The sequence below is a fragment of the Vigna unguiculata genome, chromosome 3 (genome assembly GCF_037176805.1).
Source record: "Vigna unguiculata cultivar grain cowpea cultivar isolate G323 ecotype 2 chromosome 3, ASM3717680v1, whole genome shotgun sequence".
In the NCBI taxonomy this organism is placed as follows: domain Eukaryota; kingdom Viridiplantae; phylum Streptophyta; class Magnoliopsida; order Fabales; family Fabaceae; genus Vigna; species Vigna unguiculata.
This window is the reverse complement of record NC_140794.1, coordinates 66,968,450-66,989,121: the sequence shown is the minus strand read 5'-3', so window position 1 is coordinate 66,989,121 and position 20,672 is coordinate 66,968,450. Positions and strand designations below refer to the sequence as shown.

Sequence of the window (20,672 nt, the reverse complement as noted above, 5' to 3'; positions counted from 1 at the left end):
CCATAAAATATTGACAAGTAACTGCTCATCTCTCATGCTGATTATTTTAACAGCAAGAGGGAAAATACATTAATGAATCCTCGTATCCATGAAGCTGACCAAAGCACATCATTGGTGCACTTCATTAGTGCCAACATCGAATCATGATTTGAGTAAAATTATGAATGCATGTTGTGTTGTGATGTTATTTTAAACTAAAATGTTAGCAACAATGGTTTTAGATGGAAGTTTGATTTGGATGATGATGGAGGAGTTACATGCAACGATTTTATTAAATGGTCAAAACACTGCAAGTATCTTAAACCTGTCAATTTTTCACATTCAAAGCAACCAGATAAGGCTAAACTGAGTCAAAAGAGAAGAGGGTCATAACAAATAAAATGGTCAAATAACAAAATGTTGCATTCTTATAATGTTTAGTGAGTCAGCTAGGTAAGCATTGTAGCCATAAATTACAATTTTTTTTTGCAGTTAGTGTTGTGTTGCTCATTGAATTAGAATGCAGCACTGAGTCTTAATTATTTTGTATCAGATCATTTTTGCAGTAACTGACCAAAGTCATTCCATGGCTTTTCTTTTTCTGCCAACTTGTTACGAGTTTCATCAACTTCTTACCAAATGCATGTTTGGGTTTAGGTTTTGTTCCATATGAAGTTTACACATTTTAAGTTTTGGTTTTTTATATTTTGTTTGTTTTTGCCCCTTCAAGAATAATTATGGACAACCAAAATAAATAAAAATTTACAACTTTTTCAATATGAACCAAAATTTGAATTCAACAAGAGTTGAATCCTTACTTTTTTAGAAAGAAACTCGTACTATGTATACTTATGTATCTTGCAAACTGTACTATTAACCACGGGCTATTTCTTCCAGTACCTCCATATTTTCTTCTTGCACCCTATAGCTCAGCAAAATAACCAAAGTACCCTTAAATTAAAAATTACTAAAAATGAAAAATGTAAATATTTTTGACCTAGTCGGCACATGTTCTACACCACCACCATACACAACAGTCTCTTAACTTCTAAGGAAAGTAATCTCACTTTTAATTTTTGATATTTTTTAATTTAAAGATACTTTGAGAATTTACTTTGAACTATATGGGTACAGGAAGAAAATATAGCGGTGCGGGAAGAAATAACCTTATCCATGATTCAATATCATAAAGTTTGAACTTTTACTTCTGTACCCCACGGGAATGTGGAACACTTCCGAATAAAAAATAATACGGGGCATTTTATGAAAAAATATTTTTTTAGACTGACCACTTTAGAAATAAAAAAAGTCTATCTCAACATGCTAATTCTAAAATTTGTAATTACACTTCTGGATTGACTATTGTGAAAATGTCACTTTATAATATTTATTTGGATTCGACATTACGAATTTTATAGGAGTTTTTTTTTTGTTAATTGTATAATTTAAAACTTATGTTTTTCTAACTAGGGATTATATGATTAAAAAGATTATTATTTTTCCTTTAGAGTTTCAATTTGTAAGTAGAATTAATCTTAAAATATTATTTCAAAGTACTTAATATGAACCACTCCCAAATTATATAACTCAGAGTACTTAATATTACCACTGACAACAAGAAATTATGAAATTCGAGGAAGCATTTTCTTAAGATCTGCTGGACCATGAATTCAAGGCAATATATTACTCTTACAACAATAATGCTTTCGCTTTTTACACCATCATTATTACTAAATGCACCTCCTACCGAAAAAATTGAGTTTGAAAAGTTTTTTCTGAAAATCCTTTTTTCATAAATACTATTTTTGAAGTTATGTCGTGGAAATTTTGTTCCAGATTTTATGTTCTAGAAATCCCAGTTGGGAAGTTGTTCAGAAAATCTTTTTCCGTAAGTACTATTCTAGAAGTTACGTTGTGGAAATTTTATTCCAAATTTTATGTTCTAAAAATTTCAAAAAGTATTTTCGAAAACTTTTCAAAATAAATAATCCGAAAGTTCATAAAAATAGTTAACAAAATTTATCCACATTTATAATAAAAATAGTTAAAGTTGCCACATTGATGTAGCAGTAAATAATTACTGCTGATAGTCATTGTAAATATTTTTCAAAAGAAAAAATCAACTTTTTGGTAGACTTTTCTCCTACCCAGCGTTCCTGGAAAGTGGGGGAGGGAAAAACACGAGAAAAGCTAAGGAAAATTACGCGTTCTTCTTCTATTCGCAAACGCCGATTTTCCCTTCAATTGTTGCTGTTATTATTGTTATATTTACTTGGCGGTGATTAAATTAAACGGTTTATTGGATTAAGAATTCTCATTATTACTGTTGAGACTTTCCTCTCCTCTTGCACCAAAGAACACGGTTCCAAGTTTTCTCCATTTCTAGGGCAACTTTTTTTGGCTAAATCCCTTTCTTCCAACTGAAGTGAGCTCTCATTGCAAATTAAACGCGTTTTGCATGCTGCGATCTTAGTTGTGATGGAAACTAGGGCGTGAATTGGCCGAGCAGAAGAAAATACGGTAAAAAATGTTCTTCAGCGGCGATCCTTCTACGCGGAAGCGTGTCGATTTGGGTGGTCGCAGCTCAAAGGAAAGGGACCGGAAGAACCTTCTAGAACAGACGCGAGTTGAAAGAAACCGGCGCTTGTGGTTGCGCCAGCAGAACTCTGCCGTACTCAAAATTCAGGTTGAAGTGCATTTGGTTGATTTTAGCTTTTAGTCTTGCAATTTGGTTGCATATCATTGTTTCTACACTGCAGTCGCCACCGAGTTTGGTTTCTAAATTCTTCTCATTGTAATGTTGGATAAGTTTACCAATAAAAATGTGTTAATATACACAAGTTTTGCTGCAATACTAAATGACTCCTTTCATTAGAATGAGTATGATACAAGAAGTGATGATGTGATAGGTATTCTGGCTTAGTGTCTAGGTATGCAAACATGTCATAGTACTTTGGTATTAAGGAAGCACATAAATAAGGATTCGAGCTTCTTTCGGTAGTTTTACTGTGCTATCATATTCATAGATGACCTCATTATTGTTATTGTTATTCTCGATATAAAAGAATATTGTTAAGGGGAAAGAAGTGAAAGTACATCTGAGGAAGGTTAGGGAATCCTCTTTCAAAAGGAAAACAAAAAAGAAAAGGCAAACTAAAATTGAATATGAAATCCATGAAGCTCGCGAATCTCTTTTCAAACATATGCATTCCCTTACTGAAATAACTACGAGTGCAGCACTAAAGAAAAGTCCATATAAAATCATTCCCTTAATATGCATTCCCTTACTCATTCCAACCTGTTAGTTGTTACATGCAAAGAACTGAGAAAACAACATACTGCTATAAAATCATTGTTTTCTTATTCTCGCCAAAGCCTTTTAGAGATTCTTCATAAGAAATTGCACGGATTTTTGGTTCTCCAAAACCCCCCAACAAAATTGCCCCCTGTCCCATGAGACTATGTGTAATATCTAAACTGATATTACTCTCACTCTCGCTCCCTTCACAGTAAAGAGAACCCACACCACTCTCACGTAACTCCTAGATCACTCTAGTAATGATCACTCACAACTCCAAAGGAAGATTGTAGAGGTTTACACAAAACTAGAAAACTCTCATTATTCTTTAAAAGCATATACAAGGTCTATTTATAAATCTGATTTAACAAAAATCAGAATTAACTAAACAACAGAATTACTGAATTCTGTTTTACAAGGTAGTTATTATAACAACTATTACAATTATTCTTCCCCTTCAAACCAGGACTTGTCCTCAAGTCCTTTACATGCTTTCGGAGAAAAAAAAATCTATTATCATGTAATTCCTTGCAAAGTATTACAAGAATCAGCCTCCCGAACTATCTTTAAACTATTTACAATTAACTCAATGTTTTGTTCATCTTCTGTATCCCTTGAAGGATTCACCGAGATCTGATCTTATGCTCCAAATATAGCATTCAGCTTACCCCATACTTTACATGTACGCTTGTGATCTTTATCCCACTTTTCCTCACAAAACTGACAAAGACCTTTGGCAATCCTTTCACTCGCTTGTTTACGATTTAAAGGTTGGACACTTGAACACGTGGAATCTGATTTAGGTGCAGAATGTGTCCCACTTGAAGGATTTAAAGTAGTAATAGGATAATTTTTTGTACTAGAAACTGGTGCAGACCCTACCTCAACAGTTTTGTCGACGTACTCAGTAGCACATGGCTTTACTGCTGCCAAGATTTCCCCGTGTTCTTAATATTCTGCATGTAATGCCTTTGCCAGGCAAAAGCTTTTCCATCCATCGATAATAACAGCAAACGACTTCGTTGATTTTCAGGGGTTCCCTTTAATTCAAAAATTTGCTCTGCCTTAGCTTTCCACTCACGAAAATTAGAACCATCAAATGAAGGAAATGGAATGTGGGCCCGTTTCAGCGGTGAAATAACTGTGGTTACCGATTCATCTTGTATCTCCTCATCTGTCATAGATGTCTTGATTATCTTGGAAGCTGCAAATGCTGCTGTAAGGTCTGCTAAGGATTTCTGAATCATCTCCAAAGATTGCTGTACCGATTCTTGATTATCAGAAAGAATCTTTTCATATGAATCCATCCTAACTTCCTATTCTCTATTAGTCACCATTGTCTTCCCAGCAACTGATACCAATTGTAATATCTAAACTGATATTACTCTCACTCTCGCTCCCTTAACAGTAAAGAGAACCCACACCACTCTCATGTAACTCCTAGATCACTCTAGTAATACTCACTCACAACTCCAAAGGAAGATTGTAGAGGTTTACACAAAACTAGAAAACTCTCATTATTCTTTAAAAGCATATACAAAGTCTATTTATAATTCTGATTTAACAAAAACCAGAATTAACTAAACAACAGAATTACTGAATTCTGTTTTACAAGTTATTATAACAACTATTACACTATGACAAGTTAGCTTCCTTACATTGCAGGAATAAGTGAACATTTTTTTTGAACTAGACCTCCACATGATCATTAGGAGAAAGAGCATTTTATTACTAATTTGTAACAGCTTATTCCTTTTATTTTACTTTGTTGTAAAAATGAATGACTTGACCTTACAATGTGATTGAGGCTTGCAAAATGTGTTTGAATCTCTAAATCTAGGTGATTGAGTCAGAAAGAGAGAAAAAAGGATTTAAATACACCAGACGAATCCTAGTTCCAATTTAACTATTTGACTTGCGATAGAGATATGTACAATTAAATGAACGAATAAATGACTTTACTTCACTAGTTTCTCTGATACTCGAGCTTTTGGGGAAGAGAAAGTGCCAAGAAGATTCAGGACATCAAATTCGATAAAAAAACAATTTATGGGGAAATTATGTACGAAATTTGAGTTCCAGAGAAGAGGAGAGATATCTTAACAAAATTTCCAATATCCTGATTCACGCTACTTCCGGCTATATCACTTTGCCTCCTCAGCATCAAGACTTTATGATGAATGATTTGATGTTGTTTCATGGTTACAATGTAATAAGCTATATATAACTGATTGAATCCATTAATGATGTATAATTTGCTCAAGATTTCAATATTACAAGATTTTGATTCCAGTTATTTATTAGCTCAATACTTTCAGTTCTTGCACATCTGTCATAAAATTTTGGTGCTATATTTCTTGTCGATTTATGCTGGGCATCACGACAGTGTATTAAATCTTAATTAAAGTTGCATTGCTTTTTTTAATTTCGGCATCAGTTGGCGGTATTTCTCAATTTTTTGGTTTCAGAATATTTTTTATTTTAAATTTATAAATATTCCTGAATATTCATTGCTACATGAAAAATGAAAAGTAGGGTGCATTATTGCATGTTGTGTAGTTCCTGAAGTTTCGCTGCCTGTTTGTTTGATGTGCTGTGTGTACTGTGGTAGTTTATTAAAATTTGTCTCTATACGCTGGGAAGGCACATGATGTTTATAGGAGTCAAAAATATTTTATGTGTCAAGCAAATTTTTGACTGATTCTAGCTACAGAAATGCTTCAGAGGAAGAAAAGCTGTCAAAACTGAACAATCTAAGTTGCGAGAGCAGTTCTATGAAGTCTATGGGAAATATTGCCATAATGTGGACAGGTGAAATCTTTTTATCATTACAAATTATAATTGTTGAATACTGTTCATTTCCTTTATTATAAGCTTTTGTAGTAATTAATATCGCAGCTTAGTTTGGTACGATCTTGTAAATTGCACCATTTCTAATCAAATGAACGCCATCTTCTGTGCATTCAGGAATTCTTTTGGTCCAGATTCTGATTTCCTCTGCCAGTTCCTCTATTTCTTTAAGGCAGACGATAGTGATGATTTTTTAGTTCTTGTTCAAATTTGCCGGTTGCTTTGGTGGTTTGTTCAAAATAATGGTAATTCAAAATCAGCATTCCATTCAAAATACAGTTTTTTCTGTATTGTTCTTTTGAGGAAAAAATTGTGATCTCTTTATTATTGTGTCATTTGACAAAGGTTGTATTCTAGTTTCTGGATTTCTTTGTATGATATAATAAAAACACAGGTATTGAAGTGTTTTATAAAACTATGCTGGTATTGTTAGGTCTGGTTCTTGCTAGAAGTTTGAAATATTTTAGATTCTTGTGTTCCTTCCAGTGTTTTCCCCCAAGAGTTTGCCACTAAACTCAGCTAAAATATTTGCAACAGGGGACGTTGTGAACATTTTTGCAGGGGTGGATTACTCTTCCACCCGTGCTTTGGTGAACTACCAAGTGAAGCGATTTGTACAAGCTTGTATTCATGCTTTGCATCGGAATAGGTTGGTTTTCATGCCATGATTTGATCCAATTTTTCTGAGTTTCTGGCTTTCTAAAATTATCTAACTTGTTTTTTCCATTCTCTTTCATGTTGGACTATGAAAATGATATCATTTTACGATTTTATTTTTCTGACGAGGTTTTCTCTTGTTCATGTTACATTGGTTATGATGGTTTTTTGTTTTGTATTGCTGAAGAGCGCATGGCAACGTGCCATGAATTCGAATTTATTCATATTATGTAATAAATTTTTCTCTATTGTGGTTGTTGTGGTTTTGACTATAAGCACTAATTACAACTTTATTAGTATTAACAACAAACTAGGTTTTATCTTTCTCAAGACTGGATAGTTGGAGCATGAGGTTAGAATTTAACATTTGCAAGTTGCTTAACTCAACATTGAGGCTTGATAGACCTTGATACATATTAGGAAACAGAATAAGACTAAATTTAACCCCAAAGTAGGGAGTTTGGGTGACCTGTGAATTGCCCAAGTCTGATAATGAGTATTTGCCATGATCCTAGCCAATGTGGGACACATTTCCTATCTCCATTTGTCTTTAATAATGAAAAATACTAATCATACAAAATGTCATATATGATGGCCACTAGATAAACAATGTCTCATCCCTCCTGTGCATATACGCTGGCGATTGGATGCTATGCAAGTATTTCAAAGTTAACCTTAAAGTTGTAATCTTCGTGGACTGTTTCTTGCCTTTGGTCTTTGTGTTGCTGTACCATTTATTCTTTTTAACTGAAAAAATCATTGTATTTTTGCTACTTTGTATTTTGGGTTTATTTGCTACCTTGCTTACTTAATTTTTATGTGGACAGAAATCAGCTAAAAGGGCAGCTTTTGTTGACTCCTGAGGAATTGAATGTATCAGCTGTTCCTTTATTGGAGGTTTTAGTATTGTTAATTGATTCCAAATTGCCATGGAGCTGTAAGATAGTAGAATATCTCTTTCGAAACAATGCACTTGGCCTACTAAGAGAGATCATTCTTACAGGGAAGGTAATGTCTTTCAGAATCAAGTTAATTCATAATTTGATAGGTATTTGAGAAATATGGGAGCAAGCAAGGGAAAATAATAATGTGGGTTAACTCTTTCTTCCTCCGTCTATATTTTTTTTTTTGTGGATGAAGAAAGATCCTTGTTTTCTAAATGTGTTATCTGACTAGAGTGCATTTGTCTTTAAGTGAAATTTCTTCATAATGTTCGCTTCTCTAGTTTTTTTGCATTTTTAGTTGTGTGTTTTAAAGAAAAAGCTAATAAAGTTGGGGGAATTTGCAATATTGTCATGAAAGAAACATAAGCAAGGACAACACCCATTTCTAAATATCCACCGAAGCTGTCGATATTTCTTATTCCTTTATTTCTGCTGTGTTTTTCTGTAGTATTCTTAATATCTACAGTTGAAAAAGATTAAATTGTACGAGAGAAAAGATTTGACTGAATTAATTGAATGTCACATTACATTTGCCTCAATATATAGAGAACTCTAACCCTAAAGCATCGATTACAAAGAGATCTCTAGAATCCAACGCACTTGCAATTAATTACTGTATTTGTAATTAATAACTGTATTCTATTGTAGCTTATAAAAAATATTTTCTCCTGATGAATTTCCCTCTTCCTCTACTAGATGTTGATTGGGGGCATCCTAGCTCACCAGAAGAAGAACTAGGCTAATTGATTAAATATCCAATGCAATATTGTTTATGTTATACTTTCTAGTTTTGTCATTTCAGATAAGGTATTGTATCGTTCTCCTGCATTAAACTTCCCAAGTGATTCCCTGTAGGGTAATGATGCAGAGAATTATTTTTCCATTGGCAAGGGTTCATCATTGGAGCGTGTGCTTATGGCTGTAGTACGTCACGCTGGTCAGGAGCCATGTATCTGTTCACATATTAATCCAACATATAGTTTTGCGTCTCAAATCATCACCATTCCTTTTTTGTGGCATCTTTTCCCTAATTTACAACAGGTACGTTTTTCATTTATTCTATTTGATGGGGTTCCTTTCCTTTGTAATAAGTGGAAGCTTAAGAAATGTATTAGTCATCAAGAATGTCTACCTTTTCATAAATGTTGAAGGTAAACTTTAAGCAAGAAAAAAATCACTGTCTCTATACATCTTAATGGTGGTGAATGCTGTGTATGTTTGCCAGCATTACAGATCTTATATAGGTAAATTTTGGCAAGTCTTGTTAAATGTTTGAATTGGTACACAGATTTTTGCCGCAGAGGACCTGAGCCAATTTTACATGCATCAAATGGCAAAGTTTGGGCAAAATCTGATCAATTTTCTACCTAAGGATATATCAAATGAATTTCCTAGCCATGCCTGTATGCTTGGAAATGTATTAGAAACTGCTGGAGTTGCTTTGTCTCATCCTGTCTGTTCATTTGATATGGTAAGGAGCTTATTCACTGCAGTATGCCATCTGCTATAATTTGCCTCATTCATATCCCTTTTTGACTTATGTAAGTGAAGAGATTGATCTCATGGTGGATATGCATTAGGCACTTTGATTTTTTACTTCTATTAAAATTGATTTGGTGATGTCTACTAGATTTTGCTTTCGGTTCTTTTATTACATAAAAGCAGTTTTATTATGGCATAGGAGAGAGTTACAAGGAGTGGATTACATATCTTCTGTTTTTTTAGGTTCATATCACAACTTCTATTGAAGAGAAGACAAGAGTCAAATTGTTTTACATTTTGTAAGATGATGGTGGTATCCTTCATTGGTCTTGTTCAACCATGGGCCATTAACCTTCAGCTAAATGATTTTGGTTGTGGTGGGGAACGGGAGCGAAGTTCTTACAATTTATCAAATGTCAGTGACTTTTTACATCCTGTAGGAACCCACATCTTGTATTTGCACAACATTCAGATTCATAATTATTACAAAACCTGCCTTTTCATATCCTGATCAGTTGATTTTCTTTTCTGCCATTTATAAATGTGGCCAAACTCTGCATATTTATAGGATGGGATACTTGTTACACAAATTTGGGAAATTAGGCAAAAACTGTTTTTCTAGACAAAATGTCACTTTGTAATTATCTAAAAAAAATTATTTAGTTTGACGGGAATCTTTTGCTTGCAGTGATGGCCATTTAAATTATTCGATGCTGCCATGCAGTTGAATTTGAAACTTCTGCTTAATAACTTAACTCAGCTTTGAAGTTGATCAATGTTTGATCCCTTTCAGGCAATAGACCTTGCGGGTGTCACTACAGTTTTGCTGGAGGCACTCCCATCTGCAAAAACTTTCAATGGTAGAGAAATTATGTTTTCCTCTTGTATTCTATTTTTTAGTTGAAGATTTTACCTCGTTATTAAATAATACTATCATTTTTTATTTTTTGATAAAATAATATACTATTAAAAAAAATAACAGGGAAATACTCCTTACAATGAATTTGCAAGCCTCCTCTCAAGTTAGCTTTTTGGGAATAGGTTCAATCCGTTCAAAATTCTAACAAGTTTTAGAGTGGCAATGTCAGGTTCTATGAGCGCTGAAGATGATATGACTGGAGATGAAGTCATGGAAATAGCTTTAGATAGGAAATTGGAGCAGCAAATTAATAATGCCGTAAATCCTCGCTTCCTTCTACAACTGGTATGCCTTCTTGCAAATGACATTTGTGTCTAGGATATCTTTTGATTAGAAATTTAATCAAGATTTTTACTTTTTGACATGTGCAGACAAACATACTATTTAAAGAGATTTCATCTGTCAATGATTCAGATTATGGACCCAATGATAGAGAAGTTACTGCTGTTGATGCGGTTTGTGGGTTTTTGCATGTTACCTTCAGCAAGCTGCCACTTGAACGGATTATGACTGTGCTTGCTTACAGAACTGAACTTGTTATTACCCTTTGGAACTTTACAAAGAAGTGTCATGAGAACCAAAAGTGGTCATCACTCACCTCAAATGATGCACCTGGCTGGCTGTTACCTCTGGCTGTATTCTGTCCTGTCTACAAGTAAAACTTTTTATGCCATTGTCTTAATATAGTTGTTGAGACATGAAAATTTTCCCTCTGCTCACCATGAACTTTTTTTCTAACTTCTTTTAATTCTGAATATATTTGTTGGAAATGGATCTTATGAGTCATCATGACTATCATTTGAAGTCAAAGGAGGTTACATGATTTTACAGATTTGTTAGTTTTGTATTTATTGCCTTTGTTGTACTTATATGTATTTAACTGTTGAATCAATATAAAATATACACCTTCTGAGTTCTTTCTAACCTGAGCAATTCATGAAACTATTATTCAACACTCTTCTGTGATCTAAATCATTATACTGTATCCTATTTTTCTCTTATCAGGCACATGCTTATGATTGTTGATAATGAAGAATTTTATGAGCAGGAGAAACCGCTGTCACTGAAGGATATTAGGACCCTCATCATTATATTGAGACAGGTAGATATTTTTTAGGACTTATTTTTGTAGGGAAATTCGTGACAGTTTTTGTGGTTGAATAGGACAAGATATTATATTAATGAATGAAGTACTTGAGTTCAGTTCAATGTTCTCAAACTTGAGGATCGCAAGAGGACCAGAAGGGGAATAAAAGATCGTGACTTGACTCAAGAATTATGCAAATAGAAAACCTTATACACATACATTAAAAATAATATAAACAACAAAAATAACTTAAATATTAAGATCGAATTCATAACGCGTCTCAAAATCGGTTTATAAGTCATAAAATAACTCATAAGAACTAATAAATGAAGGGTATAACATAACATTAAGAAGAAATAATGGGGAAAAACATCACAAAGAAATATCAAATCAGAACACTTCCAACAACTACCAAAAGCCAGCTACCTTAATGCTGTGCACCCATAACAATTCGGGATGGTGATGGTCACACGAGGGTTGACAATATTGTCAATGGGAGCTTGGACAAGGACGATGATGGTGATGGGAGGGTTGGAGACGGTGATGTGATGAATGATGAAGACCTGCAATAGCAATATGAGAGTGATGGAGCTCATTGGGGTTGATAGCTGAGATGGCGAAATTGTTATCATTTGTGTTGGCGAATCTTAGGGAAATGGTGCTGTGTTTAAAAAACCAAGTCGACACAGGTTCCATTCAGGATTGAAGGGACCCAGGATCCTCCAATTTTGAATGCAAGGTCACAATCTAGCAACTATTTGTGAAATCTCCATGCCACCACCAAGTTTGCGTGCTTGGTCACCACACCAAAACTCACGACATCTTGTTAGTTTATGAGTATACTAATGAGTTTGACAACATTGATTGAGTTAAACCTAAATATTGTATGCTATTTTTTTTTTGGTGGCATTGACCCAGAATATATTGCAAACATGTTTTCTGCAGAAGCTCTGGATACTAATGTGACCTTTGCAATTGCAAGTAATTCTGGATAGTTTTTCTGTTTTCACAGGTTCTGTGGCAGCTACTGTGGGTGAATCATACTACATCAGCTAATTCAGTAAAATCAGTTCCGAATAGTTCAGTTAGAAAGGGGCAGTTCGTTCAGGCCATTCAACAGAGGGTTAGCATTGCAGTCTCTGAGCTTCTCTCCCAGGTAGAAACACCTCACATGTCGTGTATCTTATATCATGTTCCTTGTTACATTTTGCTTGGAAACAGAGAAAGTGATATCTATATGACAAGGGCGTCTCTTAGGGTTTGGCTTTAGGATAGGTTTGTATTATGGCTTTTCTATGCTATGCTCATGAGTGTTTGGCAGGATTTTCTGTCTTATTTGCAAACAGAGAGAGACTGGGCAGTGTTATTTCATCTTGTTTTCCTTTTTTTTTTGTTTCTTCCTTATTCTATTTTGGGATAGTTATCATCTCTTTTGTTATGCTGTCGCCATCTTCTCCATTCTCACTATTACTAGTAACTTTTTTTTTCTTCTGTCAACACAAGAAAAAGAGATACCAAGGCTTTCCGGTTTTCATCAAGTCTGTTCGTTTGAGAACGTTTTCCAAAAGTTTCACTTTATTTTCACCTTTTTTTTTAAAATTTGTTGAATAAATATTTGAAAAAAAGTCCTTACTGTCCCCACTTTCTGTATTAAAAATTTTTCTGTCTGTTTTTAAAGAGACATGCATGTCAAATTTCACCAATAACCATACTATATGAATTGTTTTTATTATATTTCTGTCTTACATTTTGAATTTCTTCCATAGCTGCAAGATTGGAACAATAGACGGCAGTTTACATCCCCCAGTAACTTCCATGCTGATGGTGTGAATGACCTATTTATCTCTCAGGTATTCCCTCTTTCATTGATTATGGTTATAGGATGGAAACGGGAATTTCTATTTGTATAATATAATCCTTTTTTTCCACAGGCTTTAATAGAAAATACGCGAGCAAATGAAATATTGAAACAGGCCCCTTTCTTGATACCATTTACTAGCAGGGTTAAAGTATACTCTGTAAGAATCTCTTTTTTGACTTTGATTTGATTTCTCGTTATTCTTGTATTATTTACAGTAGATAGCTGCAACTGCAAGCAAGGTTTTGGAGTTCCTGTATCATAACATAACATGTCAATGGATAATTAATATAGACTATTTCTTGTTTCTTTAGTCTCAACTAGCTGCTGTTAGGCAAAGGCATGGATCTCAGGCTGTATTTAGTAGGAATCGGTTCAGAATAAAACGAGACCGTATTTTGGAAGATGCTTATAATCAAATGAGTCAGTTGACAGAAGATAGTCTTCGAGGATTGGTAAGTCCTTTTCTAAGACATATTTTCTTATTTGTTATTCATTCCCTATTTTTTTGTCTTTGAGGGATCTAGTAGGTCCTCCTTTTATATGAGAGTGAATTTCTTTTTGCTGCTTTGCAGATCCGTGTGACTTTTGTCAATGAATTTGGAGTTGAAGAGGCTGGAATTGATGGCGGTGGAATATTCAAAGATTTCATGGAGAACATCACACGTGCTGCCTTTGATGTGCAGTATGGATTATTTAAGGTCAGAAATATTGTGCTGTTGTTTATATTTAACTTGAAGGTTTTTTCTACTATGTATATAGCTGACCGCATTAAAGAATCTAGGTTATTGAAGTATTAGTGAGTGTGAATATGGATGCAATTGGATAGGTGGATTGACAAAAGTTACTTCATTTTGTAATCCTGCCGTTGTTATCCTTTTATTTTTTCCTTGTGATTTACTGATTCTTGGCATACTAAATGCCAATGCATCTAGGAAACAGCAGATCACCTGCTTTATCCTAATCCTGGATCCGGAATGATACATGAACAACACTTCCAATTTTTCCACTTCCTTGGTACTCTTCTTGCAAAGGTATTCCCCTCCTCTCCCATTCCCTTTTTAATTTCTCTCTTTTAATAAAGTAGGCCTTTACATTAGATACCTGAATTTACTTCAAATTGATATTCTATCTTTTTTGTCATGTTATTTGAGCGGTATTTCTCCTATAACTATACTGCCTGCACTTAATTGGAACTTTGTTTCACAGTTACTACTTGCGTGTGCAGGCTATGTTTGAAGGGATTCTGGTTGATATACCATTTGCTACATTCTTTTTGAGCAAATTGAAACAAAAGTAAGACTCAAGGAGTCTCTTGCTCTGCTTTAGGTAGTTTGTTCATTTAAATTGAATTAGTTCAAGTGTTCAAATATTGGATTTTCATACATTATTTTTCTTGCTTACAACTGCTTTTACTAGTATGAGATTCACAAATGTGACTTCATATCTTGTATAGCTGTAGACGGATAATTGTATTTCTGCATTTTAATTAACCTTGTGCACTTCCGGTTAATATAGGGGTATCACTGGGTCTTTAAAAAAAATCCAAACAAACTTGCAAAAAGATTAACTTTAAATTTGAACTCAGACTTTAGCAATTAAATCATTTGTATGATCTAGACATTGTTAAGAGAGTTATTGTTCCCTTTCCCCTTTATTAAAATATTTCTCATGGATTAAATAGATATTTTAGGTTAAAAATGCATATATAAAATATTGCTACGGTGGTGCAAATGAGCTGGCTCTGGATTTGTTGAAGTCCTTTTTCAACCTCTATTCCTTTTCATCTGTAAACCTTTTATTGAAAAGAAAATTGTTCCTTTTAACTTGAAAAGTTCAAGATAATATTTTTCCTATTTTATCCTTGGTTTTGACACCTAATTTCTAACTATTTTATGCATTTCTCGAGAAATTGGAATGAATAAATGACAAATAAGATGGATAAAGTGTATCATAGGAAGTTGGATAATTTGTTTATAAAAAGTAAAACATTAATTATACTTTTTAGTTCATGTGCCACGGCCTTGGAAAGATACCAAAAGACGAACAAGGGCAGTAGTATGTATTAAGGAGGGACTGCATGCTTATAATAGGATTATCTATTTCACGTTTTCTTACACCTTTAGTTTCCTTATACCAGGTACAACTATTTGAATGACTTGCCCTCCTTGGACCCGGAATTGTATCGCCATCTCATTTTCCTCAAGGTAATGTCACTTCAATCTCTGGCACTTTCATCTACTTGCATCTGCCTTAGTCTTATCTTTGTTTGGATTGAAGGGGAGTGGAAAAGGAAAGAAAGGAAGTAAACGACGGTGGAAAATGAGGTTATTTGAAATAAGGGAAAGAGAGTGGAAAATGAGGGGAAACAAGTTTAAAGTTTGTTGTAGATTTGATCAATATGAAATAAAAAATTGAAGTAATCTTATAATATAAAAAATTACATAAATGCCCATGGTTGTATTTTAATTAGAATGAGTATAAATTAATTTTGAAAGTAGATAAAATAGAAGTAATTAATTTGTGTAATGGAAATAATATTTTCAAAATTTATTTAATTTTTGAAATTAAATATATATTTCACAAGAATAAACTCATTTAAATTAGATGAATTAAATATCTCGGATTAATGCAACCAGCTGATTTAAATTATCTTCTATATTGTTGTTTAGAATGCATTTTCAGAAAATACAATAAATATGCATCTGTAGGACGGCTTCTATTTTCTTATTGACTCAATTTTGCCTTTGCAATCTGTTTGACTAACAGCATTATAAGGGAGACATTTCGGAATTGGAACTATACTTTGTTATAGTAAATAATGAATATGGAGAACAAACAGAGGAGGAACTGCTTCCTGGGGGAAGAAACCTACGTGTCACTAATGAGAATGTTATTACTTTTATTCATCTTGTAGCCAATCACCGCTTGAATTTTCAGGTAAAGTATTTTTGAAAAAAGTAATTGTATTGCATTTTGTACTACAAATAATGCCATATTGCAATTAAATCATTAAAACATAATAAAAACAATTGTGCTTTCAGATACGCCAACAGAGTTCGCATTTCTTGAGGGGATTTGAGCAACTTATTCAGAAGGATTGGATTGATATGTTTAATGAACATGAACTTCAGGTTTTTTTCTAATAATCCTGTCCAATTTTGGGTCTTCAAAGCTATGTTGTTCTCTCTTCCCACTCTATTCTTGGTTTTTGATCAAGGTAGTCAAAATTGAGATGATGGTTAGAATTCTAAAGGACTCGCAATGGATTATATAGATTCTAATTTTTAAGAAACAGACCTCTGGAAGTCCAAGACAAAGAACAATAGATGGTTACAACCTAAACAATAGACTTACTCCAATAAAAGGTCCTCCTCTAGAGGTGCGATGGCGAGAACATCATCATTTTCCGCATCACCTTGTCTTCATTTGAATTTGGAGCATCATTTAAACCAACACTCTCATTGTCTCCTTCAACATTTTCCACATCCCACTTATCAATGAATGGAATTACATCCATTTGAGTTCCTGTCTAATGGTGCTTCAAGCATTAAAGTCCTGTTTATTAGTCTTTTGACAAAATTTGATTTGATTTTTTCTTGGATCTCCATCAATACATATCCGATCTTCCAAACCAAGATTGTTCTACTACCTAAAGCATTTTTTCCACTTTCTTAGGGTGAACATTCTGTGAGGACACTGATAGAAGCAATGCCAACTTTTGAAGATCCAACATTGAATAGAAATAAGACCAATTTAGAGAAGAGTAAATAAGTGGGGGCAATCCTCACCTTACAAGCCGACTTTGTGAGGATGAGTTAGGCTTAAACTCACTTATTAAGATGATATCAAAGTCATTTGGAGTCTATCCTAGTCAAGTTCTTTGAGGATATTATGCCACAATTATCGGGCTCCTATTAGACCATCCATAAATATCTAATCACACGCATCAAGATGTTCATTCCTTAAAGTGAAAGAGTATGTTGGAGATCCCACATCGACTTGGAATAAGGTTAAATTATAATATATAAGTGATGTGTGAACTTCACATTACAAGCCTGATTTTGTGAGGATAAGTGAGGTTTAAACTCACTTTCTAATATTGTATCATAGCCTATCCTAGTAAGGTTTGTTAGGCTTATTGTGTCACCCACCAACGGACCATCGAAAAATATCTAGTCTCATACATGAGATGTCCATGCCTCAAACTGAGAGAGTGTGTTGGAAATCTTGTGTGGACTAAAAATAAGACCAATTTAGAATTTACAAGTGAGGGAAATCCTCACCTTACAAGCCTATTTGTGTGAGAATGAGTCAAGTTTAAACTCACTTCCTAATAGCAACATCTCTAGAGGGAAAATATGTGAAGGATATACAAAAGTGAACAAGGAGTTGTGTAGGTTGTTGCAAACAAAAAGGAGATGTGAAAGCAAAAAATGTGTCAGTGTCGTGATTGTAAGTGGCTTGCAATGTTGCTTAGTGGACAAGATTCAAGAAGGAGAAATGTAATGTTCATAGTTGTGCTATGCAGTAGGGCAAGTAGGGGAATAGTATGTGTGAAATTGTGTAATGTTGTGGCTTTTTTTAAATTGGGCTTGCGTTTTAACTCAAAATCCATTGACCTAAGTAGGCGAGGCAGCATCTGGAAGTAGAATGAACAAGACCCAAAGAACAGGATTGGATGATCTTGCTCGACAATCTACAGGATCTCACTCTGTCGTAATCATGCATGGGATCCGAAACGGAGTTGTGTGAAATTGTGGAATTGCACAATTCCTCAATCTTAATTGTGATTGTAACCATGTTAGTTTTGATATTTGCTTGTGTGGTGGTTAAGGATGTATTCAACAACAAAAGTATATAATAATCCAACCTTGTAAAACTGAATTTTATCTTAAGTTCTAATTTTGTTCCTAATTATCATTAGTTATTACAATGTTAACTAAATCTTATCCTAAACTTCTGTATTTATTATTGCCATTTTTCTGGACGTGATTTTCAACTAGTTTTATCCTACACTTATATGTTTCATTGGAGTCCAACTTGCTTGACATCATTTTTTTCCACAGCTTCTGATATCAGGTTCAGTTGACAGCTTGGATATTGATGATTTGCGGCTGCACACCAACTATGCAGGAGGTTATAATAGTGTAAGTCTTCTGGCATTTTTTGTGCTTTTAGTCAGTAAGGAACAAAATAAATGCGTGTAGCATTTATTTGTGGATATTATGCGTGTTAAACTCAATAAGATCCATGTAGTCAGTAATGAAAAATAAATGCATGTTAAACTCAATAAGATCCACTTGAGGAATTTGTGGATCATGTAGCATACTTTTTTCTGTTTATATACACTGCCGATTTTTACCTCTCAAATCTCAATCATTAATTTTCTGATGATGACGCTACAATCTCCATTTAGCTTAAAAGGCATTGCTCTTATTGACATTATTGAATTCTAACGTGTGGTTTCTTATAATAGGACCACTATGTTATTGAGATGTTTTGGGAAGTTCTTAAAGGCTTTTCATTGGAAAACAGGAAGAAATTTTTGAAGTAAGCAATACAAATACACATGAATGGGAGCCCTTTTATTTGACAGATCGTAATATGGATAATAAATTTATCATCTCTACAGGTTCGTGACAGGTTGCTCTCGTGGGCCATTGCTTGGTTTCAGAAATCTTGAACCTTTGTTTTGCATTCAAAGGTGAATGCAGCTCCAGCATTTATGTTCTGATATCTAATTCTAGCATTACTAAGCATATCTAGAAGACATGGATGACACAGATTGGAATTGTCTAATGTTTCTCGTTGTAGGGCTTCCAGTAATGCTGCGGAGGAATCACTTGACCGATTACCAACATCGGCTACTTGTATGAATCTACTGAAGCTTCCGCCTTATACAAGGTTTGTCCTAGGCTAGGTTACCTTTGCAGAACTGATATAAAATTGTTTCTGTAGTTACGATTGTAGACTCTTAGAACAGCCAGAATTGGAGATATATGAATTGTTAATGCTGAACGAAAATTAAGATACTAGGTTTACTCTTTGTAAAGTATATTAAATAACTAACATTGATTGGCTGGATTTATGTTTGAAACAATTTATTCTGACAAAAGAGCAGGGTTTTTTAAATGAGTCATTATTGGTGCTACAGGCAGTGAGTTTTATATTTAGTTATTTAGAAAAAAAGTCCAAGATATATGGGATAGAGATATCCATTTGATGTTAAAAATAGATCCTTTGTAGATTGTTTTCTAACTATAATTAGTATTTTCCATTTTCGGTAGATTTGAATTTGACAAGAATGAGGGGAGCATTTGTAACATCCTTGTGTTTTTTTTATTTTTTGGAAAAGTATGTATTGAGATAAAAACAATTGGAACGGGATTTTTAGAGAAATTTGCATTTAAAATATTATTTATGATTCAGCAGAGTTCCTGTATGACTTATCATCTCCTTGTTCTTCATATTATTTATTGTTGAAGTAGTTTCTGGTGGTTCTTCTAAATCATTTCCCCTGACAAAACATTTTTCAGTAAGGAGCAATTGGAAACCAAACTACTGTATGCCATAAATGCCGATGCTGGCTTTGATTTAAGTTAGAAGCATGAAGTGGAATTTACGATATCTTTAGGGTTTGAGCTTGGTACAGAATGACTCCGATGACGATTAGTGGAACAGGAAAGGGCAAATAATCGGATGGATAGAGCTGAATAAAAATATCATGTGTTACTGTATGTATGTGTATATATATACTTGTTGTCTTCTTCAATCTTGATTGCCAATTTGTGTCTTTTTATCTAAATGTAAATACCTAAAATGTGAATTATTTTGTGAAATTCACTTTGGCAGGGTTTTTCCTGATTATTTTCTATGATCATAAAAGCAAAACTTCACCCGGAGGTTTTGTTCTTTTGCATTTGAGCGTGGTGAGTCTGGAAATTAGGTTTTGAAGGGAAAGTGAAAGCACACATTTCTCATTCCTGCGAATATTAACTTACTGTTTAAGAAAAAAAAAAAAACTAGATGTGTGGATTTGAATTTTGATAATCTTGAATTTGTATTAATTTGATGGAGATGAATGTTTAGTTTAACAATCTCACACTCGATCATCATTAAACTATTAAAAAACTTATGTATCATTATTGTTTTAGAGGATTTGATTTATGTTGTTTAGTCTTTTCAGGCAACATATCATTATTTTCATTTTTATTTTTATTTTTTTCATCTTTTCCATTTTTCCATTTTTTTGGTTTATTGTTATTTTAATTGTAAATATAATTTCCTGCCTGATCAAAACTTAAATGTGGTCTTATTGAACTGGTTTAAATTGGTAGTTAAAATTGAATAAAACTAAACGAATCGACCCTACCGATTAAATTTTTATCGGTTGTATTATAGAATTCTTCAAAACCTAGTTAACTTAAAACGTGTTCACCCATCGACTTTATCTAGAATCGATCCAGTGGCCCTTGATAATCATTATGCAATGTGGAATTTTTTCAGTAGTCAAATCTGACACGTGATAGAAAAAAGATAGGGAAGAAAACAAATGAGAACTGGAATATGGTCACTGTTGTTCCAACTGCAGTACG

General features: G+C 33.7%; 1 protein-coding gene across 3 annotated transcripts; it reads left to right on the top strand.

Annotated features, from left to right (window-relative positions):
• Positions 1-2,120: 2,120 nt before the first annotated feature.
• Positions 2,121-19,996, top strand: LOC114177946 (E3 ubiquitin-protein ligase UPL6-like). 3 transcript variants are annotated; one of them, XM_028063560.2, is made up of 26 exons: positions 2,121-2,665; positions 5,991-6,088; positions 6,245-6,372; positions 6,665-6,776; positions 7,612-7,792; positions 8,584-8,769; positions 9,017-9,199; positions 10,004-10,070; positions 10,299-10,414; positions 10,501-10,784; positions 11,135-11,231; positions 12,229-12,372; positions 12,983-13,066; positions 13,148-13,234; positions 13,389-13,529; positions 13,650-13,775; positions 14,010-14,108; positions 14,303-14,370; positions 15,215-15,281; positions 15,844-16,014; positions 16,119-16,208; positions 18,144-18,224; positions 18,554-18,627; positions 18,710-18,781; positions 18,901-18,981; positions 19,614-19,996. In XM_028063560.2, the coding sequence occupies exons 1-26, from the start codon at positions 2,507-2,509 to the stop codon at positions 19,678-19,680; spliced, it is 3,063 nt and encodes a 1,020-aa protein (XP_027919361.2). In that variant the 5' UTR covers positions 2,121-2,506; the 3' UTR covers positions 19,681-19,996. The 3 variants fall into 3 exon arrangements, with proteins under 3 accessions (XP_027919361.2, XP_027919362.2, XP_027919360.2); XM_028063559.2 differs by having other exon boundaries at positions 2,123-2,665; positions 18,892-18,981; XM_028063561.2 differs by lacking the exon at positions 16,119-16,208 and having other exon boundaries at positions 18,892-18,981.
• Positions 19,997-20,672: the final 676 nt, after the last annotated feature.

Excerpts from the sequence above, each read along its gene's own strand:
- LOC114177946 (XM_028063559.2), top strand. The coding sequence starts at position 2,507 with ATGTTCTTCAGCGGCGATCCTTCTACGCGGAAGCGTGTCGATTTGGGT. Across the intron at positions 13,067-13,147 it reads ATGACCTATTTATCTCTCAG|GCTTTAATAGAAAATACGCG; the intron begins GTATTCCCTCTT and ends TTTTTTCCACAG. Across the intron at positions 18,628-18,709 it reads AACAGGAAGAAATTTTTGAA|GTTCGTGACAGGTTGCTCTC; the intron begins GTAAGCAATACA and ends TCATCTCTACAG.